The following is a 27,978-nucleotide window of genomic DNA, read 5'->3' as shown; positions in this document are numbered from 1 at the left end:
CTAGTTGTCGCTGTCGTTCGTTTTCAGTTTCTTTTGTAAACCTTCATCTCCGAACAGCACAGGTTGCGAAACATGGGGTCATTGTTCCCCCACCAGATTCCCTGCGTGAATATTTTGTTGAAGTTTCCGTTCAGATTGCTGAGGCCGTGTGTCCAATACCACCAGCCTCCTTCGAAGTCGGAAGCGCAATTCAAATCCGACCTCCCATCGTGGTCCGCGTCGTGCGTTGAGAATTGGACATTGTTGTGATGTGAGAGACCATCGCCAGCATTCCCGGAGAATCCGGATGCGAATAGAGTGTAGTTGTCGGATCCGGGTGTGATCCGGAAGTACCTGGAAAGGAGATTCCGGACAAAACAGCCTTCCTTTTGCATTGGGAAAGACTTCAGGTCGTTGCGGATCCGGTCTGGGACGATTAATTGATATTCTCAACAATTACGACCCAAATACATCGACGATTTTACCATTTTCTGACGTGAAAAATTATTTTAACAAAGTTTTGACCTACGAAACATGTGACCGTGTACTTCCATTATGAATCGCACCAAAAATATGGAATTAAATGACTTTTTACTTCGTCTCGTTTCAGCTGTCTGGCCTTGTGGAGTTGCAATCCAAACCCCTTGTTTTTATCATGTGGTCACTATCATACCTTTTTGCGCTTCGTTTTTGGATATGTGTTTTAATTGAAGCATTCGAATACAACTCACCTGTATTTCGCCCAAAGATGGTCTTTTTTATCTTTCGTCATCATGTTGATTTCCAACGACATGTCGTCTCCTTTTGTCAATTCGTGCAATGTCTCGAGCCCTGGACACAAAACATTGAGAAATGATATAAGGCGTTGGCTTTGGAATCAATTCCTTTTTATGGCATAAACCGTTACACGGACGAGAATATCTCAGTCATCACAGAATCGAGTTATTTATTACACAGATAATGACCGAGTTACGGATTCTTCCTGAAGTCATCAAATTACAACTTTCCTACCGAGCCATAAATCTCCATCACTATCCCCGAATCCTTTCTTGTAATCATCCCAACCTCGGAAGAAATCCACGTTTCCGTATTTTCTTCGCTGGAAAACCTGCACGAGGTGACCGGCCGAAAAAAAGGGAACAGGATAAAAATGTTTCAATTTACCATCATCATCAGCATCAATTTATTAGGGTTAAGAACATGCTTAAATGCAGATGATACGTGGACCGTGCAAGCTTCCCCGTGTTGACGAACTTACGCATATGAGTACGCTCAAGTTTGCCAGCGAGTCCGGCAGGGCCATCAATAATAGCGATCTCACTTTAATGACAACTATTCACACACACGCCCGCGAACAATTGATTACGCAACCTCGGTTACGATGAACTATTTCATAAATCAAAATGATCAAATCTGCTGCGGATTCTGCTCAGTGTTGACACTGATTTCCAGTGATTCAGGCCTGTCTCATCTCTTGATGACTCGGATTTGGCAAACATCTTCTGATGTTCGATTTGCATATTATCGGCATTTTGGCAAGCAGAAGATCATTCACATTCTAAGAAAACATGCATATGGACCATCGTCGACTTGTTGGTACCCTCATAGAATACTGCCTTGCAACTGTGACGGGGCGCCATCTATGGCGACCAATGACGTCACGCCTTGAGACAATGCGTTCGCGGGAGAATATTCTGGTACACGCTTTTTCGGCTTTCTACTGTCGTCAATATAACTGTTACGGTACCTGTCTGGCTGTGAACTGATTTACACTTGAAGAGTATAAAGAACTAGTAGCGACACCGTTACAATTGGCGAGCACACCAGTCTTCAAGTCAACAACCAGCGATCAGTGCTACAAGACTACCGGTATCGATATGGATTCATTGCGTGAAGAGAATGAGTATCTGCGAGCAGAGTTGGAGCGGGTTCATCGCCGGATCGACGATATGGTGGAAGCCCAAAACAGTACCCTCAGTCGTGTATTAACCATTGTACAAAGTTTGGGAGGTGAGAGTATGTCTGCGGCTCCGAATGCGAGTGGATGTGTGTTTGACAGTAATGATAATGGTGACATGGGGGAGTTTGTTGATATGACTGACAGTAAAACTGATGTGATGTCTCCAGAACCACAGTATGTAAATGATAGAGTGCGTGTTACTCGTAGCAATTCTGTACGCCCCACTCCATCTAGTCATAGCATGCCCAAACCCGCTGTTGGTGTTATTAAACTGGAACCATTTGATGGTGTGAATATGCCCATTAGCGATTATTTATGCCATTTTGATGCGGTGACATTGGCCAACGGATGGGACGAACAAACTGCTTGTACCAGGCTTAATGCTAGCTTACGTGGTAACGCTTTGCAAGTGCTTGCACAAATGTCGGCTGATTGCCGTCGGGATATTGATCGTGTAATTGCCAAATTGAAGAAGCGCTACGTTCCATGAGGTATGGAAACCTTGAGCCGTACTGAATTTAACAAACGCAAAATGAAATTGGGAGAATCCCCAACAGAATTCGCATCAGTTCTGGCTACGCTTAGCTTGAAGGCTTTTCCACGTATGAATTCTGCGGCTCTTGATGAGTTTGTGTGTCAACAGTTTATCAATGGTCTTGGTGATATTAACCTTCGCCGACCGCTAACGTTGATGAAAACAAGTAACCTAGATGAACTAGTTGCTTCCGCGGATTTGTATTTATACGTTGATGGACCGCCTAACAGTCAATTGTTCAAAACTAGTAAACCAGTTGTGGCTCCTGTAAGTCTACAACCAAAAAATGGCGATGAACGTCTTGCAGTAGGCAAGCGTGATAATGAGATGGAATCGAAAATTGACAAGCTGATTGACCTGGTTAGCAACCTAGTGACTGCCAGAAATCCACCACCAATGAGTAGGCCTAGAAGCCCTCCCTATCAAAGAAGCGTAACGTTTGTGTATGGACCTTGCCATAACTGTGGAGTGACTGGACACATTCACAAAAACTGCCCAAATTCCCATTGTGCTTACTGAGGCCAGTTGGGTCACCTAGTTTCGTGTCCCAATAGAGATAGAGATGGTGTTAGTAGTTATATAGATCGCTCGCGAACGGCCATTGGTTCTTATGGGCGGGGTGGTGACCTGCCTGAAAACCCGGGGTGATGACCCCACCCTTTTAGACCCCCGTGCGGCGGTGACCTGCCATTGTTTCTCATGGGCGCGGTGATGACCCCACCCTTTCAGGTATAGGCTGCGGTGATGATATACCTTGAAAACTCGTGTTGGTGACCCCACCCTTTCGGTATAGGCTGCGGCGATGACCTGCCGTCTCGTATTCGAGGGAATCCCAACGTTTACGGTGAGCGCGACAATGATATATCGTTTGCTTATGGACGCGGCGATGATTCGTACTTTCGGGTATAGGCATCTTTCGCACGGTGTTAAATATGTATCAGGTAAATAGTCATGTGAATGAACCTTTGTTAATGTGTATATCGTAAATTATTATATATGATGTCGTAGTTTAGTCGTGACAAATGACCGATCGTGTTCTCTTTCCTCGCTATTGATTGCTAGCTGAATAGTACTTTCGGCTTATTCACACCGCTGTTTCGCGCCTACAGAATAGTCTGCTGTTCACAACCACAACTTCATCGCGATGGCACAATTTTCACACCTCGATCAGTAGAACAACACCGCGCTAACCCAGTTGTCGAATCACATAGGTCATACATTTTACGCGAAATGAAATATTGTATTGTGGTATACAAATATGCAAACTATTCTTTCAATTCAACAAGTCTAGTTAACGGATCGATTTTCAAGCTGCCGACACAGTTTTTAACACGAGTGAGTTGATATTTCTTCCCGGGTACGAGCGAGGCTTTGTTCCATTGATCCAAAACCACCTCACCAGTATCATCCTTCAATGTAAAACTGTATAATTTCAACTCCTTTCCGGCCCCAGAATTGACCATCTTCTCCTCTCGAGAAACACAAGTAGCGGCGATCGAGACGTATTCATCTTTATTTCCGTATACCGATTCACAGGTCAATAATGGGTATTCTTCAGTCGTATGTCTCGATTTTCCATGCAGAGTTACTGACGAAGCCCGTCCCAGTAATACAGTGGGTTTTCCAGTAAACTTGTCAATTTGGACCCAACCGGATTTGACCATGAGTTTTTTTCGTTTGGAGAATGCTTTCTCAATGACCCCGAACAATTCACGATTGAAACACGTGAAAGATATCTCTTCGTTATTGCCGTCGATGAATATACCTTTGAGATATTGGCTAACGCCACCTCTTTTGGGTGATGAGACGAATTTGACGCCGACGTGAAAATTTGAAACTGCTCCGACTTGCATACTGCTGACGCTGTTTGATGTCATATCGTTTGATAAAGTGAGAGTCATCAACAAATCCGTCGATATTTATAGAATTAGGCGCGTGGTATTGAGTGAGTTAACAGTCTTTGTATAATCCTGATGACCCGCGTGAATAGACTTGGATTGAAATAAACTTTACAGGAGTTCTGTAAGAAAGGATACCGTTCACAAGTGACACGACACGAATGAATTTTCTTCTTACCCAGTCACTTATCAATGTACTGTCGTGAGTATTCAAGATGTCTGTTGCTAAATCTCTGTACGCCGCTAGGGTACGTATGTCACTTTTCATCGCCGCAATGCTTATGACACTAAAATCCCCATTCCAGTCGATGCCGTATGATCGAATCGAGTTAACCAATGCGGTAAAATCACACTTTCGAACACGGTTCACGTTTTCTCCATGTACATAGAAATCTAGTACTCCGTGGATGAATTTTTCTGTTTCGCTCAATGTGGGGGTTGTCAAGTTATGATAGTACAGAAGGTAATTCTCAATAATCGCGCTAGTTGCCATAACGAGTATATGTAACTATCAACTGAAAAAGTAAACCATGAGAATGACACCGCAATGTGTTAAAATGGTGAAATACACCGCTCAGATTTCGAAAAAACAGATGTTGGCGGGTGCGTTTGACATGTGTGACACAATAAAATCACCCGTTTCGCTAAACAGGAAATTCACTAAAGCGCGGTGCGCTGCGCGATTTTGGAAAAACAGATGTCCGCGGCCGCGTTTTGACCTGTGTGACACACTAAATACGTCCGGTTCTGAAATTCGGAAACGCGACCTGTTTGCAAAAGGATTTACGCAGTGCGTGCGACCTATATTTCGAATGACCTGCGCGCTGAATTATTTTCCATCCAACCGCGTGCTACTATCGAATTAAATCTATAAATAGCCAACACCACGATCAGATTGTTATACTTCGCTGTCGCAGACATAAACGTCGGTTGGAGCAGTTAGATTAATTATTATACAATGGCCGAGGTTCAGATAGATAATCTTGACAAATTTGGTTATGAACCAAATGCATTCGAATCGCAATTTGAAGAGAACGCGGATATCTTTGATGCGATTAATCCTGGTGATCTGATGACACCGGATTTAAGAGTTGAATCCGCAGAACGCAACCTTACGGCAACGATCGAAATGCAGTCAAACTATACAGATATAGCGCGCCAGGCGTGGCTGAAGTCGGGTCAACTAGCTAGAGAAAGCGCGATTAACGATCTCACGAACTTGGTGACGATACCGCGTGTACCGACCGACGAGACAGCCGTTAGCAACGAATTACCGAATCCCGAGAAACCGTCGACTTCTGGGATGACGATACCACGCCCCGCGGGGTCGCTATCGGCGACTGATACTCCTAAATCTGTATCAACCGACAAGCCAACTCGAAAAAGAACCATATCGACAACGGCGGGCATACCACCGGCTAAACAGCTTCGTAATGGGAAATCGAAAAATTTGAATCGTACCGAACCCAGACAGAAGGTTGGTAAGAAACCTGTGAAATCTAAAAGCGCGAGTGACGATGATTTTCGCGACGACGTGAAGGGAAAAAAGAAGCAGGAAGAAAAGTTATGTCAATACACAGTTGACAAGATGGTCACCTACCTCCAGACTATTGACGTTGTTAAGCCGCATTTAGGTTCAATACTATGTTATGTTGATTCGTTGACGGAGAAAAAAATTTGACTGTCACAAAGCTCATGGCTGACATCAAACGATTGCTTACTGTCAAGGGTCAGCGTTGGAGTCTTGATGAGATTCAGCCTGAATTAAATACCGCAACCGATGAGTACTTGCATCGACTTCTAGAAATTAGAACAAAATTGAAGTATAATTTGTGATTGTGCTGAATGATTTTCATTGTTGTGAGTGTCTATTCTCAATTTCTGTTTTCCGTTTCAGATTTTACATTAGAGCCATAAATAAACAATAGATTCTAAAAGCGCAACCACTAGTGGTGCTGGCGCTCTTGTAATCTCGAATCAGCGGTTTAGGTCTTTCTCTCTGAGTGTCGAGCAGCGAACAACGTGGCTGACTGTCTGGGTATATTCGATCGCGGATTGCTGGATAAGGAGTTAATTAGTAAGTTATTCGGTACGATTACTTTGATTCATGAACGTAATATGTTATTCGTTATCCTACAGACACAACAAACGTCGGAATTGAAGTAAAGAATTGCATAGGTGAGTTATTACAGTTCAGAAGTAGTGAACATGATGTAATGATTTTGTTGTTGAACAGACAGAGCAAACTCAAGTTGAATACACGAGTCTACTGGTAAGTTATCCGCTATAACACAACGTTAATGGACATAGATTGATGTGTTACTTGTTTTATTAAGCATAAAGAGTCGGGGAAGACACCAACAAAGAAACTAGAATGTAAGTAAGACTAGTTTAATGTTCCCCCAAGTGCTGAATTTGACCGCGTGTTATCAATTTTACAGATGAGCCGACGCAGACGGAATCGTGTTCGCGAAGAACCGAATCCCCCACCAGAGATCGGTGACGAACGCCAAGAAGTTGTAAATCAGAACTGGCAAGCGATAAAATCGTATGTAGTGAACAAGACTAACCATGTGTATAATATTCGAGTCATTGGTCGGGAGTTAGCGGATGTTTTCCGCGATATACAAGCTATATTTTTCTCAGAGTCGACCCGTTTCAAAGTCAATTTCGCGTATGCATTTATTTTGTACCACGTCGAGACTCTGAGATTTCGTTATTTTCATGCATCGGCGAATGTTGATAGTGTATTAGAAACACCGGCGGCGATTTCAACACTAGCTAAATTCAATGAATTTGTTGAGTCTATAAGGTTAGTAACGGCGCTTGATTTATTACGAAATTCTCGACCAAACACTAAGTCACTGCCGGTCTGTCTGACTAATGTACAGTTTTATGTATATCCTACCGATGGCGTGTTGATTGGCTGCGTCGGTATTAAACTCCCGATATGGCTTGCGAGGGCGAGATGTATCATGGCATTTACACGCCGAAAAAACGGTACGAGGTACAAGGATCATCTGTGTGCTTTTCGCTGTATCGCGCACTCACTAGGAAAAGATACAAAGGCAATGGCTCAACAGTTTACTTCGGTGTATGAGGTCAACGTAGAATCTGGTGTAACTCTTGACATGCTGGACGATATCGAGGACTTGTTTAATGTGGCCATATTTGTGTACACAAAAACTGAGGGTAAAGCTGTCGCAATCCGTCGTAGTACGTTTGAAGCGAAACCTGTGTACTTACATTTAGAAAGCAACCATTTCTGTCTAATTACTGATATATTCCGTTACGCTGAGAGCTATCAATGTGATGTTTGCGAAAGATTTTTCAATTTGCAGTATGAATTGACCAGACATAAATGTACAACAGAACCTGTTGAAGTGTTTCCCGGTGGCGTGTATAGCCCTCCTCTTAATATATTTGAAAAACTTGATCTAGAAGGGGTGTTTGTTCCTCACCAGCTTCGTTATTTCAAATACCGTATCGCGTTCGATATCGAGAGCATGTTTGAAAAGTGTGATATTCCAGATTCCTCCAAAACTTCATGGGAGTGTAAACATATTCCCATTTCTGTTAGTATATCTTCTAATGTGGAAGGGTTCTTGGAACCGTATGTAATTGTCTCGAACGGTGACCCAAACGACTTGTGTGCAGAAATGGTTGATCATTTTCATGATATTCAAAGTGAGTCATTCAGATTGTTACAGATGGAATATCAACACTACTTGGACATGCTCGAAACTAAAATTACCTAAATGAAAGCACTCGATCCTTCCGAGAAAAAAATACCTCTTGAACGTTTACAAGAGGAGTTTATGCGATATTTAAAACAAATCCCTGTTTTATCGTTCAATGGTGGTCGGTACGACTTGAACTGTCTCAAAGAGTACTTGATGGGTTTACTCGTTGATGAAAATCTGAATGTATTGAAACGAGGTAACAACTTCCTCTCGTTGACAACGAACAGACTTAAATTTTTGGATATTGTGAATTACTTGGCACCCGGGTTCTCGTACGATGCTTATTTGAAAGCCTTCAAATGTAGCGCCGCTAAAGGTCATTTTCCGTACGAGTTTCTGACTAGTTTGGAAAAGCTGGATTATACGAGTCTTCCTAGCCACAGCGACTTTTACAGCTCGCTAAAGGGTCGTAATATATCCACAGCTGAATATGAAAACTGTTTGAAGGTTTGGAATGATAACAAAATGACTACTTTACGTGATTATCTCAAATGGTACAACGCAATCGATACTCACTACTTCATTGAGGGGTTAGAAAAACAATTTCAATCTTTCAAAAGTCAGTTCAGTGTGGATATATTCAAGGAAGCTGTCTCCCTACCTGGGGTTGTATCAAGACATCTTTTCAATAGCATTCCGCGCGATTTCACCTTGTTCAATGATAAACATCAAGACCTGGTTTCGCTATTCAGAGACAATTTAGTGGGTGGACCGTCAGTCATTTTTCATCGATATCAAAAACAGGGTGAAACTCGAATCAAAGAATTTTTTTACAAGGAGGACGCTCAGATTACCCAACATGTAACAGGGCTGGACAGCAATTCGTTATACCTTTTTGCTTTGAGTGAACCTAGTCCAACTGGTTTCCCGGTTCATTGGCAACCACTCGATGCTGAGTGTACTAAATTCAAACCTGTAAAGACCGCACCGAAATGGGGGGAGACAGCAGCTCAATGGCTAAACAGGTATTCACACATTCACAATGTACATGTCCACCATGCTTTTAATGGACCCGAAATCCGCGTAGGAGCCCGTAATTACCCCGCTGATGGGTTCTATCGTAATTCAGCTGGTCAAGGGGTAATCTTGTCTTTTCTTGGGTGTCATTTTCACGCGCATCAATGCAGATTTGGCTGTGATGACCTGGAACGTCGAGAACGAACTAAACGTGTTCATGATTATTACAAAAGCCTCAATTATCAAGTCGTATGTAAATGGGAATGCGACTGGCGCACGGAGAAACAGGAAAATCCTGATATTGTGCGATATCTTAACGGAATTCAACCGCAATTGACTCGAACCAAGTCTGTCAACGCGCATAAATTGATGGAGATGGTAATGACTGGTACATTCTTCGGATGTTTATCAGTCGATATTTTTACGCCAAAACATTTGCAAAGGAAGTTTGTTGAACTATGTCCGATATTCAAAAATACGATGGTGTCTCGCGAGCATTTGTCAGGTCACATGAAACAGTTCGCCATTGATCGTAAATTACTCACCAAACCCACGCGCATGTTAGTTGCTTCATACTGGGGTAAGAAAATCTTGTTGACCTCTGACTTGATCAAGTGGTATGTAGAGCACGGGTTGATTATATCAAAACTTCATGAGGCGGTCGAATTCACCAAAAAGACATGTTTTGACAACTTTGCGAAAAATGTCTCAGACTGTCGACGGGCTGGGGACCGTGACCCTAACCTAGAGATTATTGCCCTGACACAAAAATTAGCCGGAAACAGCAGCTATGGTCGGGTCTTGATGAATCCACGTAAATTCAAACGAACCACCTACTGTGATAAAAGTGAATTGGGTGCCCGCGTGAAGGATCGTTTTTTTGTGAAATATGACGAATTGAACGCTGATCTATTTGAAGTAACGAATCGACCTAAAACGATCAAGTGGGGTAACTGTATTCAGGTGGGGTTCTGGGTTTATAACAACGCTAAGCTCAAGATGCTGTCGTTTTTTTATGATTGCTTGTGTAAATATTTCCGTGACGAGTGCTTCATGCTATTAATGATGGACACAGACTCCCTCTATCTTTCGCATTCAGCCTCATTCGACGATATCCTTATCCCCGAGAAAAGGGATGAATTTTATGTGGAATACGAGAACTGGTTTCCACGCTATTTTTGTGACGAGCACCGAGCTGAGTTTTTGGCTGATCCGGTTTCTTTTGACCGATCGAGACAGTGTTGCAAAGACACGTATGCCTATTACCTTCGTCAACCGGGTTTGATGAAAGTGGAGTACGAAGGTGGTACATCCTTCTGTGGACTCCAATCAAAAAATTACTTTTGCGATGGGCCAAAGAAAAAACTGGCTTCCAAAGGCCTCCAGAAACCCAACCCAGTCGATTTCGAAACTTTTCTGGGTGTCTTGACATCTAGGCAATCTGTCGGGGGAGTGAACAAGGGGTTTCGGTGCAGAGATAGGGGTGTCTATACGTACAAACAACAGCGTAAAACATTTTCCTATTTCTATGCCAAACGCCGAGTGCTCGAGGATGGCGTGTCAACCCTACCATTAAATGTGTAATTGTATATTTTGTGTGTTATTGCATTTTATTTGTATATTCTGTGTGTTTGATTTTATTTTGATTTACTTGTATTTATTATGTGCTAATGTGTCATTTGTTTTCCAGATGGATAACGCTATTTCATATATTGAGTCAGTAATGTCAGAATTGGATTTAAATAGTTTGCACAAAGAGACGCTTGAACTGGAGCAGGAATTAACACAGCTCTCGATTCACGGTACCGACGACAACTCACAAGACCGCACGATACCCGATCGATCCAAGGCGCGCCGTCAGGAACTAGATGAGAAATGGACCCGTGTCCGAAGTGTCTGCATAGAAGCGCTACTTCAACTACAATTTCCTGATCGAAAGACGCCGAGTGATAACCACATCCTATTCAACAGAGCAAAGCTGACAAATTATGTGGTCTTGGGAAAAAATTGTTCGTGGATACCTCTTTTCGGTCACGAAGAGAGACAAACCTACTTGAGAACCCGCAAGCAACATCGAAAATTCCAATTTTTCCTTGATCAACATCGAATCGCAAACAGTTTGAAACGACCTCGTTCTGACACTGAAAGTAGTGATGCTACAACCGATGATTTTTGTAAACATGATTCCCTTGGTCATTGTGAACATAATCTGCGGTGAACACTGATAGTTTTAGATGAAACTTTGTTTACAATCTGTGGGTGTTTTCGAAATGTTGTAACTAAAACATTTTAGTAACAATATTTCCTGATATCTGTGTCTTGTTTTTACACATGGCTAGTGATTACATAATATCTGTTCTGGAACAAGCAGGCCTGACTCGGTTACACGAAAAGACACTTGTACAACGCCGCGATCATGTACACTTCGTGGAGCTGTATTTGAATCAAGAGATATCGCATGAATTATACGAACAACGCGTTTCGAGACAACATAAAGATTTAAAAGAGTGTTCCAAGGGTGAGGTCTATAGTTGTTATAGTAACACTGTTAGATTTTAAAGCGCTATGAATCCTCTCGTGTTATGAATCCTCTTATGTGATTTATTATTTTACAGATTGGGATCAGCTGCTTGACGACTTGAATAGACGATTTCCAGCGCTCTGGCGCCAGTAGTGTATGACTGGCCAAGTTCAGAACCAGCCACATTTTGCACCCCTGACGAGGTTATTCGCCGTTTCTGAATACCGCGCCATTGGAATGTACGGAAGCCGCGTATATATAAGGTGATTTAATATTAGTTTATGCTAATATCTTGTAAGAAGTTCAGCTTGGAACTGTAAAGAACGTAGTTCTTGGCTTCTTATTGTCGCGAACAGATGCATGGCTACCGGTGTAGCCTATGCATATTCAACAGTTTTTACGTTTGTGGACTTTGAAACGTTTGCACTGAAATTCACTTGATCTGGAAATAATATATTATTAGCAATGTACCCTCGAAGCTTCGCACGTGCGCAGTGCTTACACGGTCTCTGCGCACAGAAAATTCAAGTTGCACACAAAAACTCTGAAGTGAGGACCATTTTTTTAGTCGTTACGCACTGTTGTCCAAGGCTCTGCGCAATAAGTTGGTGAGTGTGCGCAGACTCGTCAAAAATTAGAGGGAACATTGATTATTAGGCTACAAAATGTTTGTAGAAAACATGGATTTCAGTATTCTCATTTTCTCAGACACAGCACCGGTACATATTAATTTACTGTGTTCGTTTATTGGCATTAATGCTGCATGAAACTTATCTGGAGATGATTGCCTATCTTGATGTGGCATACCCAAAACGGCATAACAATATTGACTCCTATATGCTCATTCAATCTTTAGTTTGCAAAGATGAAGACATACATGATTGCAGCCAAGTGCCTGACAGTCAGCATTCAATGAAGCTCCATCGCATCGCAAGGCATCTCATTTTAGTAGTGAAACTATCGAATGAAAACAGTCTCTCAAGACTCTCCCGTTACAATAACAGCTGAATCCATCGACAATGGCGAACTCGAACTGAAGGACGTACATTTCACGACATATTGATCTTACTGGTCTAATAATTGATTTTCGAGCGTAAAATTGACCTGACGAACACTCTGATGAACCCAGGGGATGCTCGAAAACCACAGATCTGGGTGGAAAAACCCAGGGGTGGCCTGTCTCACTAGCTGAAACAGCTTCGGCGATGGTAACAGCATTTAATCGAGACAGAATGGGCGGGGTATCTTGGCTTGACGTGCGATGGCGCAGATACTGCCAAGACTGAGAGTCTTAGAAAACCACTTGGGGATTCCCACAAGATTAAGAGATGTCTTTCGGATAGAACTGTTATGCAAACTGTTGTCAGGTATCGTACGCAGCTCATACTGTAGAATAAAATGATATTCATGGTCCCGATATTCTTTGTTATATTTATATTCCTTCAATAAAATACTAGTTTTTTTGTGGTAACTATGTGTGACTTATTTCGTCTCGATGTTGCCTTGAGACTGGTATTGAGTTGGTGAACCCTGCTGTACGAAGTGGTTGGATCTGTCTCTATGAGTAGGCTATATAGAAAAATATCCACGTCATCACGCAATCTGTCAGAGATTCTCTTCACTCGTTGTTGCTCGACTGAAATCTTTTGCCACGGAAATTTAGGTGGGACAGAGCGATATCTCGTATTCTGCCAGGACAGAGCCATATCTCGTATTCTGTCTGCAGCAATGCGTTAGCCAGATGTTATCATCGCGGAATTGTCTTCCATATACTTTTGTATTCCGAGAGCTCTAGTAATGTAAATCACTGACTGAGACAAGCCTGATATCACTATCGTGGAAATGTCTTTCACAGACTCTTATATTCTCTGAGTGATCTAGAAATGTAAATCACAAACTACAGACATATTGACAATTTATTGCTTCGTCAGAAATAAACAAATTTGACTGGAAATCATGAAATCACATGTAAAGGTCTTATAGGCCTACTACTCATCGCAACTATTGCACTGGACTAATACAGTGCACTCATTTTTACAGAGGATATAGCTCAGTGGAGGTAACAGAAGAAGAAACACAAATAGGAGTCGAGGCAATAATAATATGCAGATTGTCATAATAATATGATGATTATGATAGAAGTATATGGAAATGAATGTTATAAATAACAAGTTTCTCACAAATATGCCAGTGTTACACAAACCTTAAATAAAATCCTTTCAACAGTAACCTCTCCTATGTTCCAACGTAATACAATCTTTCTTTATAGCTTCTTGTCCTTTGCGATGGAAGCTATACCGGTACCATTCACCGCACTCTGTCATTACTGCATAATGCACATAGGGACGCAACAATGAGGGTGTGAGACACCATTCGGCTTCGTTTGTACATGCTATATGCAGGCACCGGCACATATAGATCTACAACTATAATGACCTACGTTACGCCCCTTCAAAAGTGATGGGGTATCAAAACCTCCGATCCGACATCTGGCCAGCCTTTCGTAACAATGGCGCCACCCATGCGCAGCCGGTGGAAATCGTCTATAAAGCGTTCGTGACACTACAACTTCCACTGACGAAATTACGAGGGACAGATGAAGATTTCATAACCCGGGGAAAATTGTTAAATCGAACTCTACTGGGTTTATATATTCCACTAGAACAAGATGACTACAACAGTGGATATTCCCAACCTTGTTGATATATAAACACATGCACTTTATCGAGTTTTCAATAAACAACAAATGATGGAATTGATCCACCCATTCGCGTGTATTGTGAGTGGTCCTTCAAGAAGTGGGAAGACTACTTTTGTTGCAAAGCTGATTAGGCATGCGACATCCATGATTAAACCTAGTGTGTCCAGGGTCGTATATTGTTACAATAATTACCAGGAGGTTTTCAGAACGATGCATAACGTAGAATTCCACGCCGGTCTAGATATTTTAGAAGAGTTGAAGGTTTGCTCTGAAGACACTTTGATTATAGTGGATGATTTCATGACTGAGACGGCGAAAATTGCAGACTACTTTACAAGATTTTCTCATCATTCAGCTAAGTCAATTTGCTATATCACACAGAACCTGTATCACAAGGGTAAAGGAGCACGTGACTTGAGTCTTTCAAGCTCGTATATGGTGATTTTCAAGAATCCGCGCGACCAACAGCAGATCAGTTTTCTTGGTCGACAAATGTATCCAAACTCTAGATTTTTAACAGAGGCTTATCGTGACGCGGCTAGGCAACCTCATAGTTATTTATTCCTCGATCTCACGCAAGAAGCACCTGAAAATCGACGAGTTATGACCAATATATTTCCTGGTGAAACCATGGTGGTTTATAGCCCGATGGTATAAATAGCCAAGCGCAGAGACGACTTTAAACTCAAAATGACCAAGGTACCAGCTCGGACACGGCGGCATATACCCACACTAGAGTTCCTACATAAAAGTAAACCCGAGATACGCAAGCAAATTATATCGGGGGCCAGCAAAGAATTGATCGAGTGTATATGCGATTGTACAAAGAACATTTTAAACGGCAACATCCCTCTTTCAAAGTATAAAAGAAAGCGACTATCAGCTCATAAATGTAGTTTACGTCGACTTGTCAGGAAAGACATCTCTATTCGACATAAAAAACGTATGGTTAACCAGAATGGTGGTATGTTTATGACTCTATTATCAAGCATCCTACCCGTCGTCACTGGTTTACTCGGTAATCTTTTCAAAAAATGACTTCTTTCAAAAAAATCTTCATAACTCCGAACCCGATCAACGAGGTTGAAGTTCAGAAATTGGATTTGGATATCGATAAATGTATGAGCGACATATTACAGATGAACATACCCCAAGAACGAAAATTAGCCTTATATAACGACGCACTAAATCGTTATCAAACAAAACACGACACATTGAATCAACCGATGAAAATCGATATATCAGAACAAAGGAATCTATTTTCGGCTAGTGAGTTAGACGCGCTGCGACGCCTGATCAAGGGTGAACCATCAAGGATTCCTATACCATCGCCGAGTAGCCAACGAAGCAAAGTAAAGACTCAGCATGCCCCGACGAAAAGTGGTCGTACACCCAAGACCCCGAGACGATACGGATGGGAGCCATACTAAGTATTTCACACCCGGGCTACCTGGTAGTTACCGCGGTGCATACGTATTCTCTAGAGGGCGGAATAGAGCCAAAGTCAAGGAGTTTCTTTCGAGCAAGGACGCGTACACAAAACATTTTCCCTATCGAAAGAAATTTAAGAGACCTAGGGTGATTACGTCCGGTCTCGGTGTTCAGTATCAAACCGATCTCATGCATATGCAAAATCTTTCAAAAGAAAACGATAATTTTAAATATGTGTTGTTGACGATCGATTGTTTCAGTCGATTTTTATATCTGTATCCACTCAAGAACAAAACCTCGCAAGGTATTATTCGTGGATTCAAGGAAATATTTAAGGATCGTATACCTCATGTTATTCAAAGTGATCAAGGTTCTGAGTTTACTAATCGTGCGTTTCAGACTTTCCTAAAAGAGAACAATGTGCAACATTTTCATACAAATAGTGAACTGAAAGCGTCGATATGCGAGCGTGTTATTCGTACTCTGAAGCAAGTGTTATACCGTTATTTCACGCATAATAAGACTTTGAATTATGTTAATGTCGTGTCTGAGATATGCCAGGGGTATAACACTACTTTTCACGTGGCTATAGGGTGTCCTCCAGCGGATGGTAATTATTCAAATCAAGAACAAATTTTCCATAGGTTATACGGTGACATGACCCCTAAAAAACCCAAACTAACTATCGGCACACCCGTCAGGATTTCGAAATCACGTGGTAATTTTGTAAAAAGTGCCTTGGCGAGTTGGACCGAAGAAATCTTTTTCGTATCTCAATGTCGTAAAGGTGACCCTCCTACTTATCAATTGAAAGACTACCACGGTGAAGTTATAGACGGTCGCTTTCAGTGTGAAGAGTTACAACCAATAACTAGAAATAATAATATTTACAATATCGAAAAAATCCTGTCTACTCGCAGGAAAGGAAAGAAAACGCAATATCTTGTAAAATGGTTGGGTTATCCGTCTAAATTTAATTCTTGGGTCTCGGATTTGTATAAATAGACTCTGAAAATGTTGTTCAACCAAACTATGGATTCTGATTCCGTCTCGTCTCGCATGGGTCAAGTCTCGAACAGTCTGAAAAACCAGATTGTGTTTATTGTACAGATTTGTATGTTAGTGTGTGTAATCGTGTTTTCATTATATCAAATTTCTGTCGGGGTGGATCGTGAGATATATTTAACGCTACTGTCTTCTTCACTTGGGTATTTATTACCGAATCCATCACCTCACCGTATATGTTGAAAGAAACAATAAAATGTTGTTGACTCTACCTTCGAATGCGAGTTTGGATAAATTTCCGAATACTAGCACAGATTTTCAAACGGAACTTTACAAAGAATTAGAAATGAATCGCCATGAGCTAGGATTATGTGAGCTGACCTTCCCCCATGATTTTCAGCCGCGAATTGAAGTGACAGCGAAAAGTATCGGTTTTGGATTTGTCGATGCAAACGGAAACACCGAACGGTATTATATTCCCGAAGGTTCGTATTACAGCATCGGTGAAATGTTAGAATCGTACGAGAAATATTACATGGGGGACATTTTCATTTTACAAGGATTCGGTGACTTTAGAATCACATTCAGAAGATTAGTCACGAGTAAAAAAAGACACAAGCGAGTTGCATCCATAAATACCGATACCGCAGACTCTGGCACCAAACACATACCCCATACCACACATGATTCACCCGAGCCTTACGGACTGACACCACTTGGTTCTGTGTTGGACACAATAACATTTAGACGCGTTGTATCTCGTCGCCACGGAGTGGTAGAATTTATATTTACACCTGCGATAAAGTTGGAACGGATTGATAAGGTTTATGTGTATTGCGATCTGATACAACCAAGACCACACGGTAACAAGCTGCAACAACTTTTACGGGTGGTTACTGTAACCGCTAAACCGAATGAAAACCAAATCAACATATTCCCAAAACCATACTTCTTTGCTTTAGCGAAAAACAATTTTAGAACGATACGAATTTATCTACGTGATGCAGCTGGCAACCCCATTAAATTTCGAAAAGCACCAGTGACAGTAACCCTACGCTTCCGTCGTAGAGCTGTTGATTCAATATGAGTTACATCACGTTGTCTGGCACCCAAGGCGAATTCTCGGTGGTGTTACCGAATGAAATTATTTGTAATGAGTTTGCGTTGATGGATTTGAGTTTTGTCAGTGAATCTCTTGATCGAATTATAATCAATCGTGATCAAGCACTCTGGAAGCTACATAATGAGAAAGATCGAATAGTAGAAGCGTACCTAACACCACTTGGGAATTATGCAAACAACCTCGAGTTGATGCGAAGAATATTATCTGAAAGTTTCAAACACTGTTTCACCGAAAGAATCAACGACGAACTTTTCCGAATTCGTTACCCGAAACATATCACACTCCACCCCACGGATATATTCACAAATTATTTCAGTGTAGTTGATCAAGTGTCGACACCAGTATGTAATGTCACGTCGATCAAATCTAAACCAACTCAACCCCACCTCAGATATCTATTTGTGTATATCAATGTACTACGACATCATCCGGTGGGTGATTACATGAGTCAATTGCTTCGTGTGATCCAAGTAAATAACGAGACGTGGATGAGACAAGAAGTTGTATTTGAAAAACCGTTCTATTTCCCTGTGTCGATTAACCACATCCGTGATATAAAAATCACCATCAGGGACCAATACGGTCAGTTAGTACATGATATAGAGACCACATTGACACTCCACGCACGATGAAAATAGTGACGTTAACCACCTCTATGCTTGGTACTGATTTTGAACACAGACTACTCACCATCAACAACATCCCGACGAGATATTGCGAATGAGCCCTCATGGAGATCGATTTCACTTTAACCGAACCGGCGATTGGACAATATTTGTTTGTGTATTGCGATATTATTCACCCTCACTTACTTGGAGATACGTTAGCGCATTTATTACGAGTTATACCACTGACACATGGCGATGTCACGCATAATTGGATAGCGACAAATCCGTATTATTTCCCTGTTTCAAAAGATGTTGTAGATTCTGTATGTCTTTACCTCAGGGATGAGTTTGGGGAACCTATAAATATAATAAGTCGTTCATTGCAAGCTACATTTAACATTAGGAAGCGATTATGAAAGTTGTTTTCACATGTGATCATCATTCTGTCCATCGTCATTATAACCAGACAGGCGATGGTTATGGATATTTCAGTGGTGGAGTTCAAGCCGGTTCCGGTATCGGGAGTTTGTTTAAATCACTTGGTCGTTTAGTGACACCTATTGCGAAATACGCCGGCGGTCAATTGTTACGGACTGGAGGTGAAATAGCGAGAGATCTATTACGGGGTAACTCGATCAAGTCTAGTGTTGTCAAGAGAAGTAAACAAGCTGGCGGTCGAGTGATTGACAAAATTTTAACCCCAAAAGCTATAAAAAGGAAAAAAACAAAGTCAAAGAACACTTCATCCAAACGTCGTCGTAAACAACAGGATATATTCGACTAAGAACTATGTTGATGCACGCGGGTTCCAGAGAATGTCATAACTCCGGATTAAACATATTTAGTATACCCCACACACAAACCAGTATTGAGGAATCGCAATATGTCGTCGTCAAACCACATAGTTTAGGTAATGTCATGGAAGTACAATTACCAAGGACGGATCGATATATGGATCTACAAAACACATTCTTGAGATTACGTTTGAAGCTCACTAAACGTGATGGAACTGATTTAGCAGATGATACGCAAGTGGGTCTTGTCAATAACATGATGGATTCTCTTTTCAAACAAATCGATGTAACTATTTCAAATGAGGTTATCACAAATTCGGATAATTGTCATGCGTACAAAGCTTATATCTCGCGGTTGTTGAATGATACTCACGGCGCCTCGGAGAGTTTTGTGCAAGGACAAGGTTTTTATAAAGACGTCGCTGGCTCTATGGATGTTCTTGGTGCAGCGAATACTGGATATCTTAAACGAAAAGACCTTACAAAAAACAGCACTCCGTTAGAGTTGATCGGAAAAATTCGAATGGGTCTTTTTGAACAGTCTAGATGTATGTTGGATAATGTCGACATGAAATTGAAATTTACACGTAACGAAGATAATTTCTGTCTGCTTGGTGGCGTGGAGGATGTACAAATTGTTTTACTCGAAATGGAAGTGTATGTCAAACAGATGAAGATCGCTGAAAGTGTAAGCTTAGCACACAAGTCTGTACTACAGAAGAATACTGCCAAGTATCCCTGGATACGCTTACAAATGTCGACTCATACATTCGCCGCGGGTTTATCGAAAATTGATAAAGAGTTAGTTAGTGGCACCATGCCAAAGAAGATCGTAATTGGTTTAGTCGAGACCACGACATTTAACGGTGTTCGGACCAAAAACCCATTCAACTTTAAACACTTTGATGTTCAAAATCTTTCTTTAAGCGTGGATGGCCGTCAAATTAACGGACGCGAATTTCATTTCGATTTTGATAAACGCAGCGGACTCGAAGGTTATATGACACTATTCTATCAGACAGGTCGCTGGGAATCAGAGGCACCTTTAAATATTTCTCGCGAAGATAATGTTAATGGCTACACTCTTTTTGTGTTTGATTTGACACCCGACAATAGTTTGGGATGTTATCAACTTCATAAGACAGGAACTGTGCATCTGGTTTTGACTACATCGAAGCCTTTACCAACCTCCGTAACCTTGTTATGTTTGAAGGAGTTTCAACATCTTCTACAGTTGAATCAAAAAAGACAAGTCGTCGAAATATGAATACGTCTGAGATCAATGATATTCTCTATAACCATCCTGATGCGCGAAGTCTATATCTAGGAACTTATCCAGTAGACCAATTGCCAAAGAAACCAACTAGCGGAAAATTCGCTATCACCATTAATTACGACGAGTCGAGTTTGCCTGGGTCTCACTGGGTGACTATATACAGAGATGACGATACTCATTTTCATGATTCGCTAGGTTTCGGACCACTAAAACCTCAGATAATCGAATTCCTGAAGCCGGATGAATTTTCTGTGACTGGGAAACAGTTACAAAGTAAAACTTCTGATGTGTGTGGAGATCATGCTATAGCATTCTTGATAAAAAGAGCTCAAGGATTTTCAGCCAAGGAATACTTGAATAATTTTGGTGATGATAAAAAAGTGAATGATACGATTGTGCGTGCTTTTGTGAAGAGTTTGATTTCAGAGTAATAAATGAATGTATAAATGTGTATACTTGTGATTCTTGTTGTGGTTGTGAACAGCAGACTATTCTGTAGGCGCGAAACAGCGGTACGAAAGGTGCGAATAATCCGATCTGAAAGTACTATTCAGGTTACGTAGGAATCAACAGCGAGGAAAGACTTAGAACACGATCGGTCATTTGTCACGACTAAACTACGACATCATATATAATAATTTACGATATACACATTAACAAAGGTTCATTCACATGACTATTTACCTGATACATATTTAACACCGTGCGAAAGATGCCTATACCCGAAAGTACGAATCATCGCCGCGTCCATAAGCAAACGATATATCATTGTCGCGCTCACCGTAAACGTTGGGATTCCCTCGAATACGAGACGGCAGGTCATCGCCGCAGCCTATACCGAAAGGGTGGGGTCACCAACACGAGTTTTCAAGGTATATCATCACCGCAGCCTATACCTGAAAGGGTGGGGTCATCACCGCGCCCATGAGAAACAATGGCAGGTCACCGCCGCACGGGGGTCTAAAAGGGTGGGGTCATCACCCCGGGTTTTCAGGCAGGTCACCACCCCGCCCATAAGAACCAATGGCCGTTCGCGAGCGATCTATATAACTACTGGTGTTCCGCCAGTCACCGGCGAACATGAGCCCCACCAATCAGACAATTCTTTAAACATGCCATAGCAGACCATAGGTCCGATGGCGCTGCTCTTATGGATATGGACCAGAATTTCGAAAGACTTATGAATTTTGTTTGTGCGCCTCGGCTCACATCTAGCTGGTACACCGTTGCATCGGTGAATGACAGCCTGCCGGCTAAACTTTTGGTAGACTCAGGCAGTCCCCGTACCTTCCTAGACTATGATCTGTACACTCGACTGTATGATATAACTGATTTGAAACCATGTGATATCCCATTTGTTACTGCTTCTGGTGGCCCCTTAGAGTAGGCTTACCATACGTCCTCTTTTAAGAGGATTTGTCCTCTTTTTGGACTTTTTTGAAAGTGTCCTCGGAGGACGCCCTTTTGTCCTCTTTTTTCAGATTTTGTCCTCTTTTTTGAAAATTTAGGTCAGATTTAGAGGAAATTGCGAGTGATATGCCGCAAATTAGCGCAGAAGTGAAGCTCCGTCGGGTATATCGGAGGGAAAAGCGGTGATTTCAGCTCTGAGCGAAAAGAAGACTTTTTTTTTTTTTTTTTTCAGTCATCCACCTGGCAATGTGGAGTGAAAAACGTGATTTTGAGCTCTGAGCGGAAGTGATGACCTTTTTTTTTTTTAGTCAACCGATCATGAGGTGGGAAAAATTTACCGGTTTTTGAGAATTCTTCTCCAGTTTTGCATGTCTGAAATTTCTGAAAAAGTGTCCTCTTTTTTCATTTCCGAAATATGGTAAGCCTACCTTAGAGTTATATGGCACAGTGGTGTTGACCCTACGTATTGATGATTTTTGTGCACAACAAGAGGTTGTGATTGCTCGTCTGGGTGCGCCATATGGCTTGCTAGGGTGTGATTTTATGGAGAAGCATGATGCTGTTTTGTACATGGGTAAAGGAATGATGAGTTTGCATGGACAAGATGTTATATTGCAACAGCTGTCGGTGTCCTGTTGTGGTGTTATAACTAAGAAACAGATAATAGTCCCTAAGTGGAGTGAAAGAGCTGTCATGGGTGCAGTGAGTGGGCCTTGGTTTCCGTCCGTTTCACAGTATGGTGTGGTTGAATCTTCGCGTGTGTTTGAGAGCCAGTATGATAATCGTGGTTTGTGTGTGTTGTCCGGGTTGGTTGATCCTACATGTAATGAGGTGCCTGTGATGATGATAAAGCTATCTCAAAATGATATTGTAATCCCCGCTGGGGAACGAGTAGGCTCTTTAGTGCCCCTTGCGACTTGTGGGTCTGTGGCGGCGCCCGACACCGTGGAAGTTGAACCGTGCTTGGATCTGCCGGACCATCTGCGACACCTCGTAGAAGAACCAGACCACTTGAATGTACAACAGCGACAACGGTTAAGAGATCTTCTCATCAAGTATCAGGACATATTCACGGGGCCTGATGGGAAATTGGGATATACCACTTTGGTGGAGCACAAAATTGAGCTATCTTCTACCGTACCAGTTAAAGTGCCTCCGCGACGTTTGAGTTGGAGGGCACGAGAAATTGTGGGTGAGCAGATCGAAAAGATGGAAAAACTGGGCGTTATCGAGAAGGCCCAAAGCCCTTACAACGCGCCGATTGTTCTGGTTCCAAAGCGGGATAACACATACCGTTTCTGCACCGACTTCCGGAAATTGAATACAATCACGGTAAAGGATGCCCATCCTCTGCCCCGCATTGACAATATCCTGGATTCTCTGGGTGGGACAAAATGGTATTGTACTCTTGATCTTGAATCCGGTTTTTAGCAAGTGCCCCTAAATCCAAGTGACAGAGACAAAACTGCACTCAGCGTACCTGGGCATTCGCAATTTCGGTGGACAGTCCTTTGCTTTGGCTTGTGTAATGCGCCTGCCACGTTCATGGCAATGATGGAGAAGTTACTTGATGGACTCTTGTGGAAGAAATGCCTTGCCTTCATGGACGACATTTTGGCGTATGGGGAGAACTTTGACTAAACACTCTGCAATCTGGAAGACGTTTTCAAGCGAATTCGTGACGCTGGTCTTAAGCTTAAGCCTAAAAAATGCAAACTGTTTTACCAGGAGGTAGAGCACCTGGGACATGTCATTTGCCCAGATGGTCTCAAGTGTAGTGATGACAAAGTTTCTGCTGTGAAGGATTGGCCAGTGCCGAAAAATCTCAAGGATATTCAAGCGTTCCTCGGCACGGCAACCTATTATCGAAGATTCATTGACCAGTTTTCAACCATTGCAGAGCCATTGGTGAAACTCATTCGTAAGAAAACTGCCTTTGAATGGTCGGATGATTTCAAGACGTGGGAATCGCCAGCCTCACCATCAGATCCGATTGCTGGATGATGGGATTACATAATGTGACATGTTGTTCGGTTTTGATATTCAGTTATCCTAATCATTTGTATGTTCATTGCTTTTTGGTCTGTCATTGCTTTTTGTTTTGAGGTAGATATTTTCTCATGTACCATTCTCATGTACCATGGCGACCAATGACGTCACGCCTTGAGACAATGCGTTCGCGGGAGATAACCGCAACCTTCTAGAATATTCTGTCTGTGTCTGGGTGGTACACTCTTTTTCGGCTTTCTACTGTCGTCAATATAACTGTTACGGTACCTGTCTGGCTGTGAACTGATTTACACTTGAAGAGTGTAAAGAACTAGTAGCGACACCGTTACACAACCTGGCCAATAATATCCCCCTGGTTTTGTTTCGTTATTACATTTAACCGTCACTGGTTTCTTGTTTGTGTTGTTTCTGAAGGAAGCAGTTACCTCCGGTTGGAGTGAACGCAATATATATGTGTACACTGTACAACTTCGATCTCTACACTGGCATCTCGCTGTTACGCTTATCAACAAGATGATAGCTTTGAACAGTGTGGCTACATGAAGCTGCCAGTGTTTCTTTTGGTCCTGGGTATAGCTTCAAGCAACTTTTGACAATAGTGTCAACTGGGACTTCGTTTGCTTCTCCAAGCGTATACAGCCACATCCACGTAACATTGTTTCAAGATGGATTACATCAGACTCTTCACATTACTATGCTTGGCAAATGTGTTGATTATAGAAGAGGTGTCCTGTCCTATCCTTGTGTAAATATGTGACGCCCTTGTACAAATACTTGGTTGCAGCAGCATCCACCATCTGAAATTTTACCCCAATTATCTGCTGGCATTTCGACCATGAAATAAACGCGAAAACAATATTATCTTTATCGAGTCTACACCTTTTTTTACTCCTTATGTCAATAGAAAGCTCATGACGTCCATAAACCTGTTCCTCGAGAGGTTCTGACTAAACATAATGCACTAATGCCCTCAGTCCTCATATGCATTCAATTTACTAGATCAAGCTCCCGAAGATCCATCACGTAGACCAGAGCAAAGGCCCCTTACCCTTGTACAACCCTAGTATATTATTATTGACAATACAGATGTCGGCTTGGTCTAATGGTACATTTGAAATGTCATGTCCTTTAAGACGCTGAGCTTCAGAAATATAATAAATAAAATAATCCACGACATTCTATTATAAGGGATGTTGTTGCTCACACAGTTAGACCAAGTCGATATTAACAAAGTGCTGTTGTTACAAACGACTTTTCTGCGTTTAGCAGATACATACCCACTTGCAAGAATATGAAACTGCGATGCCTTAAGGTAGAAAAACTGTAATGCGTCAAAAAAGCCACTCGGTAGTTCTGTCTATAACTTTTTTTATTTGTACTAGAAGAGTGATGAAAATCATAGGCAAGGTGGCCTATAAACAAAAGTCAAGAAGTTTCAGCCGAACAGCGTAGGATTTGACTGAATGCCAGCTCTTCAAAAATGAAAATGCGTCAAAAAAGCCATTCGTTTGTTCTGGTTTTAACTCAAGAATTACTTTGTAAATGAATATGGACGGAAATAAAATTTCATTTAAAGAACGATAAATAAAAATCTACGCCTTAAAGGGGCACTGCATTCTAAATATGATGTGGTATCGAATTAAAGACACAATCGGGAAAAAATTCTTGGCTGCTGCCTTTTTCTTCAGAAAGCCACCGTAATGGAGCTGCAGTTTAACTAAAATTCCAACTACCCCCATTCCTCGTCAGTGGATTCTCTTCTCTGAGTATTCGTTCGAGATTATGGTGCGAAATTTTGTTTCGTTTCAGCCTGATTTGAACTTTTGTTCATCATAAACCGAGATTCATGTCTGAAAGATTCCAAATTCTACTCACAGTCCATTTCTCCGGTGCAGCATATCTTTTGTGTTTGTAAAACTTCATCTCCGAGTAGCACAGGAGGTGAGGCGAGGGGAGAACTTGATTATGAACATTTCCCCGCCACCAAATTCCCTTCGCGTCTGTTTCGTTGAAGTTTCCATTCAGATTGCTGGCGCTGCAGTTGCCATACCACCAGCCTCCTTCGAGGAGAGAAGCGCAATTATCTGGGGTACGATCGTCGTGATCCACGTCTTTCGTTGTGAATTGTCGATTGTTGTGATATACGAAACCATCGGTTGCATTCCCGGAGTATCCGGAAACGTGAAGTGTGTAGTTCTCGGATTCAGGTCTGATGCTGAAGTAGCTGAAATGAGAATTGAAGTCAGTTTCTATAGCTAAGCGGTTCGGAGTCTTTTCAAACCAGTCATGCATGACAAGTATTTTGTTGGCCTGATGCTTAGTCAAGGAGCTTGCACTTGCACTTATTCCGGTCTGTCATGACTGAGACGACTATTTGGTTGTGTAAACCTGTGGTTCTCAATGTTTTGATCGAGCGGACCAGCAACACAACTTCAAAACATATCTTGCGAATTAGTAAACCTTCAAACATAAAAATGTACCCTAAATTTAATTGCGACAAATTTATGCAATTCGAATGTAATATCGGAAATATCATTTGCTGCCTTTTGATATTATATATTTATACTTGGTTCCATTGAAGTTTCTACGAGAAGCTACCATTAACGGAATTGTGATTGTTCGGTTCTGTTGAAAGAAATGCGACTTTGCTGTTTGCTATAGCCTATATTATATTGCCAAATGACGCTTAATCGCGTTGTCGGAATTGACCGAAGTTTTTGTTTTCACATAGAACTTGTGCCAAACGAGTTTTAGGGTACTTTATTCCGGATTTGTACAAAACTTGCAGCATTTTGACGTACGCTGAAAGTATAGCCTATGAACTGTCTATTGTGACGCCATGCAGAAAATACGTTCAAAACTTTTTAATCAATTTACAATTTGATGTGTCAATTCTCTAATGAACTAACGTCCAAATTCTTGCATTTTGGAATCGAAATATAAAATTCTAGTCTATTTGGCGGACCGGCATTTGATATTTTGACAAAAAATTGGATGGCAAAAATATTTTTGACCTAATTGTGGCTAACGCAATAACTTCGACTTTTTTACAATTCAAAAAATAACCACCCTATTCATGACGTGAGATCTATGAATTGATGCATTCGAATACAGATTCGAATACCTGATTCGAATACCTGATTCGAATACAGATTCGAATACCTGTATCCAGCCCGCATATTGTCCTTTTTATCTTTCGACTTCATGTTGATTTCCAAGGCCATGTCCCCTTCCTTTGTCGCTTGATGCAATGCCTCGAGTCCTGGAGACAAAACGTTGACTTTGTTACAACCATGCACAGAATCACGTCTGACTTTATTACTCAGATAATGACCAGGTTAGGATGAACAAAATTCTACAACCCGAAGGAATCAAATTGAAAGCAAAACCTTCCTACCAAGCCAGAAATCTCCATGCCAATCCCCAAATCCTTTCTTGTAATCATTCCAACCCCGGAAAAAATCCACGTTTCCGTATTTTCTTCGCTGGAAAACCTGAAACGAAATTCGGCGAACAATCGATCTCGCAGAAATCCACGAATTCCGAGTCCACATTATTTAGTTTCGCTTCTACATAATTTGACTTTTGTTCGTAGTAAACCGAGTTTCATCTCTGAAAGCTTCCAAATTCTACTCACAGTCCATTTCTCGTGTGCAGCGCATCGTTTGTAAATCTTCATCTCCGAGTAGCGCAGGAGGCGACGGGGGGAGTAGTAGTCACCATCAATATCCGCCCACCACCAAAGTCCTTTGTCGAAGTTTCCATTCAGGTTGCTTTGGGCGCAATACCACCAGCCTCCTCCGAGGAGAGAAGCGCAATTCATATCCGGCCACCCATCGTGGTCCGCGTCGTGCGTTGAGAATTGTTGATTGTTGCGAGATGAGAGAGCATCGTAGGTTGCGTTCCCGGAGAATCCGGAAACGTGCAGCGTGTAGTTCTCGGATCCTGGGCCGAGGCGGAAGTTCCTGGAATTGTTCAGTAAAAGCGAATCTTGTGGCTCAATGTATTTGGGTAACGTCATTATTTC

The 27,978-nt window shown here is 41.8% G+C and overlaps 1 protein-coding gene and 1 long non-coding RNA gene across 2 annotated transcripts; one reads left to right on the top strand and one right to left on the bottom strand.

Moving 5' to 3' along the window:
• Positions 1–23: 23 nt before the first annotated feature.
• LOC145439962 (uncharacterized) lies at positions 24–27,972 on the bottom strand. Its single transcript, XM_080317631.1, has 7 exons — positions 27,589–27,972; positions 27,349–27,445; positions 27,089–27,213; positions 25,827–26,303; positions 991–1,087; positions 711–810; positions 24–333 (listed from the first exon to the last, which is right to left on the bottom strand). The coding sequence occupies exons 1-7, from the start codon at positions 27,970–27,972 to the stop codon at positions 24–26; spliced, it is 1,590 nt and encodes a 529-aa protein (XP_080173757.1).
• On the top strand, positions 11,803–13,064 carry LOC145438524 (uncharacterized). Its single transcript, XR_013914954.1, has 2 exons — positions 11,803–11,856; positions 12,450–13,064. It is a non-coding gene; the product is annotated as an uncharacterized LOC145438524 (long non-coding RNA).
• Positions 27,973–27,978: the final 6 nt, after the last annotated feature.

The sequence above is a fragment of the Botryllus schlosseri genome, chromosome 5 (assembly GCF_051294905.1).
Source record: "Botryllus schlosseri isolate E-star chromosome 5, Bs_hap1, whole genome shotgun sequence".
NCBI classification, from domain to species: domain Eukaryota; kingdom Metazoa; phylum Chordata; class Ascidiacea; order Stolidobranchia; family Styelidae; genus Botryllus; species Botryllus schlosseri.
Note: the sequence above shows the minus strand (reverse complement) of the source record. Positions and strands in the feature narration are given on the sequence as shown.

Coding starts and splice junctions, on each gene's coding strand:
- LOC145439962 (XM_080317631.1), bottom strand. CDS start 27,972: ATGACGTTACCCAAATACATTGAGCCACAAGATTCGCTTTTACTGAAC. Junction 27,446..27,588: donor CTGCACACGAGAAATGGACT/GTGAGTAGAATT, acceptor ATTTCGTTTCAG/GTTTTCCAGCGAAGAAAATA. Junction 27,214..27,348: donor GCATGGAGATTTCTGGCTTG/GTAGGAAGGTTT, acceptor TTTTGTCTCCAG/GACTCGAGGCATTGCATCAA.